The sequence below is a fragment of the Bison bison genome, unplaced genomic scaffold (assembly GCF_000754665.1).
Source record: "Bison bison bison isolate TAMUID 2011002044 unplaced genomic scaffold, Bison_UMD1.0 scf7180017864384, whole genome shotgun sequence".
Classification (NCBI taxonomy): domain Eukaryota; kingdom Metazoa; phylum Chordata; class Mammalia; order Artiodactyla; family Bovidae; genus Bison; species Bison bison.
This window is the reverse complement of record NW_011494956.1, coordinates 16,956,023-16,963,052: the sequence shown is the minus strand read 5'-3', so window position 1 is coordinate 16,963,052 and position 7,030 is coordinate 16,956,023. Positions and strand designations below refer to the sequence as shown.

Sequence of the window (7,030 nt, the reverse complement as noted above, 5' to 3'; positions counted from 1 at the left end):
TATATGCCTCTCCAGCCATCCCCCCACAGGGCCAGCCTGGCCCCTGATGCCCCACCCACTTGGCAGCTGGCAGGTTCCGCACGTGCTCCTAGCTGGCCTGTGATTCCAATAAGTCGCTCGTTTTTTGCCAAGAGGAGGGGCTTTCCCTGTGACCAGGGCTGGCCTGGAACAGACTTGCTGTTGTGTGGGGGATACAAAGGGCTCTCTGTGGGAGGTGTCCACGGGAGGGGGCGTGTGCAGGGAAAGGGTGCGACCATGAGGGAGTCGGTGAATGGGCTCTTTCTAACCACCACTGGGCAGCAACTGCTCGTGCTCTGGGCCTGCTCTGCCGGCTGCTCCCCAGCTGTCTGGAGTCAGCCAGGGAGGGGTGTAGGAGGGATGAGGGAGGCCCCGAGGGGCAGCTGAGAAGCCCAGCCAGACCAGCCTTCAGACTCCTCTGCCTCCCTTCTGACAGCCCCCTCCCTGGTCAGCCCTGTTGGGGTTCCCTTCTTGCCCACCCTGCTTCTCTGAGGCCTCAGCAGGGCCTACCTTCTCGATGCGGCCAGCCTTCTCCGCCGTGCTCTCCAGCTCCCTCTGCAATCTCTCATTGTCCCTCTGCAGCCTGGCGTTCTCCCTTAGCACAGTCTCCATCTGAGCCAGATGGGTGCTGCCCGAGGTGGCCAAAGAGGCCTGGGTGCTTGCCGGGCCCTCCACCCCAGGAGGGCTGAGGGCGGCCAGGTGTGGGGGCGGGTGGCGCTCCTGAGGCTGCTGCAAGTATTGGTACTGCTGCTGCTGCTGCGGGAGGAACACAGGGGGCACCTGGGCCTGCAGGATCCTGGGGGACAGAAGAGACGGTCCTCAGAGCCCACGGAGCCACAGAGAATTGCCCCAGCCCTCCCGGGCAGACAGCTTTCCTGCAGCATTAGGCAGTGACCTCTGGGGAAGGCCTTTCCACGTGGTGTCCCCAAGACCCTCAAGGGCCAGGGAAGCAGGGCTGCAGGGCATTACCATCAGCACACTTATTTCATGCCCAGCCTCCTGTGGCCCATGCTTTGGGGATCAGCCTGAATAGTCCCAGCCATAGGCAGCTCTTTTTGAATCTGGAGGTCACACTCATCATGACTGAAACTCACAACCTTCCAGGCCCCCTACCCTGTGTCTGTTCCCACTGCTGGTGTCAGGCCCTCTGTGCACACCTGCCCACGCAGCACACTTGCTTCTTCTCCCTCTTATTTTGAGTCCCATCACCCCTTGAAGAAACATTTTTAGAAGACTGTGGCTAAGGTTAGAGTGGTGAGACAGATGTCAGGCTGAGTCTGGGCTCCAGAGTCTGACAGATCAGGCATTCAAATTCTGGCTCCAGTGTTTGAATCCGTGGTGCATGGGACCATGCTCAGTCAGGAGGGTGAGAGTCTCTAGCCTCAGGCACGTTGTCAGGGCCACATCTGCCTGGCAGATTGCTGGGCCTGCAGTGGGCATCTCCACAGTGACAGCCCACCCTCTGTCTCTTCTAGTGGAGACCACAGCCTATTCTCTGCTCAAAGAGTAAATGTGACCCAAAGAGTGGATTATCCAGGGTGAAGGAGCCACCTGTGAACTATTACAATAGCCTGAGGTTAGGGACAGTGCTCTCCTGGCTTCTGGTACTGGGGTCCCATGTCATGGTCTTCACCCTCAAGGTCCCACGTCAAGGGAAGGAGCATGTGAGGTCACACAGCTTTTCTGGGGCCCTGTGGCTCCAGATGTAAGAGAACTAGACTGCCTCAGTTTCACCAGGAGCTTTCCAAAGTCCCAGAAGCCGCAGACGAATCCATCGCCTCAGAATCCATGCCTGCCCTTCCCCTCATCCCTCCCCTTCATCCTTCCCCCTCCTGACTCCAGCTCCCCTGCTCTTCTTAGACCCAAAGCTAAGTCCCGCCCAGCAAACAATCTTCACCAGATTAGCTGAAGGAGAAGCTGGCAGATGTATTTCTTTTCCTGCCCAAGGTAGAGCTTCCAGTGAGAGCTGAGAGGGCACCCCACTGCAATTTGCAAACTCTCCCTGTGCTGCTCAGTGTGGCACCTCGGGGTGGTTCCCTCCAACTCGCTCCCCTGCTCCGGGCCAGGCAGACACAAATGGCATTCTTTGGGGATGACTGGGCTCTCAGAAAGAATAGAGCCTCCTTTCCTTCACACTTGCTCCCCCCCAACACACACACACTTTTTTTGTTCTCCTGCAAACAGTCGACTTCCTTTCCACGACATTATCTTTTCCTGACAGGGCTCAATAAGCATGGTCCAAAGAAGAAACCACGACTCAGCTTCTGAAACTCTTCCAGGACCAAGCCCTGAGAAGGGAGGTGAGGCAGGGGGGCCTTGAGGCTGGCAAAACCCCACAGGCTCAGTCCTCTGGCACCTCCATTCCAGAGCCATCACGTCACTCATTTCTCGAGAGCAGAGAAAGGCATCTTTCCCGGGCAAGGCTGCACAGTTGCAAAGCAGGTGACTAAACGAGGACTCAGCAGGCATGAAGAAAACGGATTTGAACCTTGGGGCACCAGAGGAAGGGGGTCTAAGAGGCTTCAGGCCCCTCCACTGGGGTTTCCTGGACCCCTGTGTGTGGGGTGGGGGGCGGGGGGAATTAAGGGCGTGTGAAAAGGGTGTGTGCCAGCTTCTCAGGAGAAGGCCCTGGGCCAAACGAGAGCCTCATTTCTAGGAACCTTATTTCTGAAAACTCTCTGGGCTTCCTGCCCCTCCTGGGCATCCCTGCTTCCATTCATGCCCCTAGAATCCATTCTCTACAAGCAACAGAGGAACCTTTTTGAAAAGGGACTCCAAATCACATCCTCTAAAGGCTTCCCTTCGCTCTCAGAATTAAAAGCTGAGTTCCCTACTCCCGCAGCTACTCTGGAGCCTCCACATAAAGGGGCTCACCTGGAACAAGAACCTTCTCCCAGGCTCCTGCCCCATGGACCACACAAAAGAACATGAACTGAAATGAATGGCAGTGCCAGGGTAGCTCCTGCCCCTGGGTAGGAGAGGCGTGATCTCTACGGAGGCCATCTGGTCCTTTCTTCCTTGCCTCCACTTAGGAATGCCTCCCCAAAATCACGGACAGCAAAGAAGAAAAGACTTCTTCTGTTTTTAGAAGCCTCCAGAGGAGGTCCCACCTTCTTCCCACTTAACTTGAGAAAGATTCCCAACTCTAGTCCTTGCAAGTTCTTTCTGAAATCTAACCTTTAGCCCCCTGCTCTAACTGACAGCCTCTGAGGACCCTAGTTACTTGAAGGCTACAGCCAATTAAGCAATGGTGTCTGTCTCCAAATTAAAGCAAGGGATGCTGCTAAGTTCTCACGTGACCCTGGCTAAATCCCTCTTTCCTTCCAGCATTAGCTCCCATCTTGGGAGGGAGAGGGTATCATCGGCCTTCCTCTGGAGCTCACCAGCCTCCTGGAGGCTCTTCACCCTGGGAAAACTACACTGGAAGGAAGTCAAGAGCCTGAAGACCAAGGTGGGCAGTTACCTGACTTCTGCATGCTGGAAGTGTGGACTGCCACGGGCACGGTACCGCGGGTCAGTGACGGCAGAGGTGGTCTCGTGAGCTAGCATGACGTGTGGGTACTGAGGTGGAGGTCCTCGCGGCTCCGGGCCCTCGGCAGTGGGGGCGCCCCTGGCTGGGGGGCCCTGCTGGTTGCGGGCCAGCTGGGGGAAGCTGTGAGAGGCACTCATGTGGCTGGGGGTGCGGGCCCCGTTCCTCTCCAGGGACAGCTGCAGGAGTCGCTCGCTCAGGGAGCGCACGTGCCCGTGCCTCAGCTCGCGCAGGGCCTCATCCTGCCTCCGGCTGCCTCCCGGGGGCCCACGGGGATCCCGGTCCCCCACATGTGGCCAGGGCCCCGCCTGCTGGGAGGCATAGTACTGTGAGTGGGCTTTGGCCTCCTCATAGGTGGGCAGCTCCTCGCCCTTGCCAGGCTGCGGGCACAGGCGGTAGAGGCCGTTCTCTGCCAGGTGGGTCTCGGTGCCCTGGTGCTCCTGGCCCTGGGGTTCCTGTCTCGTGGCCTGCTGCAGCACCTGACTGTCCTCTGGTGCCATGATCTCCATGGGGGCCTGGGGGCTTCCTGTGCCCCCAGCCCCCGCCCCACCGCGCAGGGCCTGTTGCTGGATGGCCAGCAGCGTGCGGGTCTCAGTCAGGTTGCCATAGCGCAGCTGTTCCTGGATGAGGCGGTGCAGGACCGTACCTGAGGAGTCTTCCAGCGTCCTCATGCTCCCTGGGCTTGCACACACCCACCTGGACAAAGGCCAGTGGCACCTGGCCCCAGAGCACCTGAGGAGGAGAGAAAGAAGAGCACTCAGTGGGAGGACATGGGAAAGACAGGGACTTTCCATTGCTGTCTGGTTAAGGGAAAGGCGATGGAGGGGCACACATGCCCGTCAGACTGCCAATGCTGCAACCTACTGATTAAGGCAAGTCACCTAACTTCTGAGCCTCAGTTTCTCCATCGGAAATACAGAAACAATGCTAGCTTCATGGAGTTGAGAATTAAGAGGCAATGGCTATTGAGCTCCCACTGAGCTGTAAATCCTTGGCAAAGGACTGCCATTATAATCACATTCATGGAGACTTACTGTGCTTAGAGATAGATACCAGGAACCTAGATACCAGGAACCTCAGGCTTCTGTAGTCAGCTTCCCATCAGAGAGCCTGATAAGTAAGTCCAGGGCAGGCCTAGTTCATCTTTAAATACTAAGCTCTTGTGTCTCCTGCATTAGCAGGCAGATATTTTACCACTGCACCACCTCTACTTTATCACAGGCGATAAAGCATGAGTCCCGCGCCCAGAAGAGGTGGTAAAGAATCTGTCTGCTAATGCAGGAGACACAAGAGACGTGGGATGGATCCCTGAGTTAGGAAGATTCCCTGGAGTAGGAAATGGCAACCCACTCCAGTATTCTTGCCTGAAAAATCCCAGGGACAGAGGAGCCTGGTGGGCTACAATCCACAGGGTTGCAAAGAATTGGACACAACTGAGCATGCATGCATGCACGCACCAGCCCGGTAGAAGCCCTAGGCAAACAGCCCCCACAGCATGAAGCATGCCTGAACCATGGCGTTGGCACAGCTAACTCACAACCCTTTACCCTGCTGAGCCCTCTCTGTCATGGGATGACCTTGGCAGTCACTCTGCAAGGTGAACAGGAAGGAGAAAATGCATCTGGATTGGTAAATAAGGGATGAGAGATGAGACAGACTACACTAAGAGTGGTTTTGCTAAAGGAGGGGAAAAGGTGCCACCCATCAAGGTTTGTGGGCCAGGCACAGAGTCTGTGCACTGACAGCGCGCACGTGCTCCAGGAGAAAGAAAGGGTGGCACGATGTTTGTCCCTGATTTTATGATCACCACCCCAGCCACACACACACACTTGCTCCTTGGAAGTGCCTGATGGTCCTCTAGGTACGAGAGGATGGGCACTCAGCATCTTGACATGGGTAAGACTGCTTGAGTTGACTGAAGGAGTGCGGGAGCTGCAGGCACCTGGGGCTGGTGACTCTGCCTAAGCTGCAGGGAGACTGTCTCCTGAGGGAGGTGTTCCCTTCTGAGCCTGCGCTCCCAGTGGCTCATGGCCTGGAAGGCTGCCCGCCTCACCTGGCTTCCTTTCCACAGCCTTCTCCAACACAAACCTCCAAACTGGGATTCAGGGAAGACCAAACAAAACCCACACCTCCACAGGTCCTGTGTATATAGGAGGACAGTGGGAGGAGTGTGGCCCCTCCTCTGCCACAGAGCTAGCCCCAATGCCCGGCTCCAGTTAGGGCTTGGCTGGCTGGCAGAGCAGCCATTCCCAACCCACTCCCTCCTCCCAGCTGCCCAGAACTGGGGAGAGGGAGATGGGTCTGGAGGACATCTCGGTGTTCAGACTTCCCGGGACCCCATCATCCCTCCCCACCCCACCCCCCCACACACATACACAGGGGGCACACACATATACGGGGCGCACGCGCGCGCGCACACACACACACTCACAGAGAAGATGCAAGACTCTAGAGTTACCCGAGGCAAAACAAACAGGAATCAGTTGGCCCTAGCGTTTCATCCACGGGGCATTTCCTAATTTAAACACTGTCTGGGCTGACTCCAGCCGAGAAGGACCGGAGAATGCAGTTTTCCGGACAGATTCCAGCCCTCCTCCTCCCCCAACAGTGTGCCTGGGAGCAGGGAACACTTTCTGCGCCTTTCATTCCTCGTTTGTCTCAGTCAAATCTCTCAGATGCACACAGCTAAGCCGTCACTAAAATCCGCGCCCCCGACCGGGATCGTGCATCCCTGCTGCGCTAGCGCGCGGGGCTCTCCGAAACACCCGCTTCGAAGCAACCACACAACTCCGGCCTTTACCTTGGCTCACTCTGGCCCAAGGAACCAAATCGAGGGTCTTTAAGTCAGATCGCACCCCAGCCAGGGATCCCGCCCTACCCGGACTCCTGGCTGACCACGAGCACCCTGCGGCCGCCGCAGCGCCTGGAGCGGACGACGGTAACCGTGGTCCGGAGAGGTCTTTAAGCGTCGTGGATCCGCCTCCCCCCTCCCTCCCGAGCCCTCTTTGTTTTCCAAATGCCCCAGCGCTGACGTCACCGGGCTGGACGGCAGGCTGCATTCTTTCTAAGTGAGAGCCAGACCGTGGCTCCGGAGAGGATTTTCCAAGGAAGACAAAGAGGAATTCTTGGGCTAGTTAGGGAGGAAAGACACCTGTAACACCCCCCACCCCCCGCCCCAACACACACACCAAACCAAATTAGCCCCCAGGCCCTGCAACTTGAGCTCCAAGCGGCGCCTCCTTCCCAGATCCGCGCTCCCAGACACCCACTCCTATCTGCTCACGGGCTGTCCCCTCCTTCAGCCCCAGCGGACCCGCGCCGCCTGCGAGAGCTCCCAGGGGACCTGCAAGGCGCCCTCGGACGGAGCTGTCCTCGCCCCGCCGGTTGCGGGCAAAGGCGCACCGCTCCTGGAGGACTCAGGGTCCGCTCTGCTTCTGCTCCCTCTCCCGGAAAAGGCCGGGCTGGAGCGCGTCTCTGCGGCCC

At 57.8% G+C, this 7,030-nt stretch overlaps 1 protein-coding gene across 5 annotated transcripts in view; it reads right to left on the bottom strand.

Annotated features, from left to right (window-relative positions):
* Positions 1-7,030, bottom strand: part of AMOTL2 (angiomotin like 2) — an 18,116-nt gene that overhangs the window by 10,762 nt on the left and 324 nt on the right. For 2 of the 5 annotated variants that reach the window (XM_010858277.1, XM_010858280.1), the window contains exons 1-3: positions 6,348-7,004; positions 3,482-4,279; positions 529-814 (exon numbers count right to left, since the gene is read on the bottom strand). In XM_010858277.1, the coding sequence (XP_010856579.1) occupies positions 529-814; positions 3,482-4,218 (1,023 nt within the window). In that variant the 5' untranslated portion in view covers positions 4,219-4,279; positions 6,348-7,004. Of the gene's footprint in view, positions 1-528; positions 815-3,481; positions 4,280-6,347; positions 7,005-7,030 lie in introns of those variants that run through there. The other 3 variants (XM_010858278.1, XM_010858281.1, XM_010858279.1) reach the window with 3 other exon arrangements.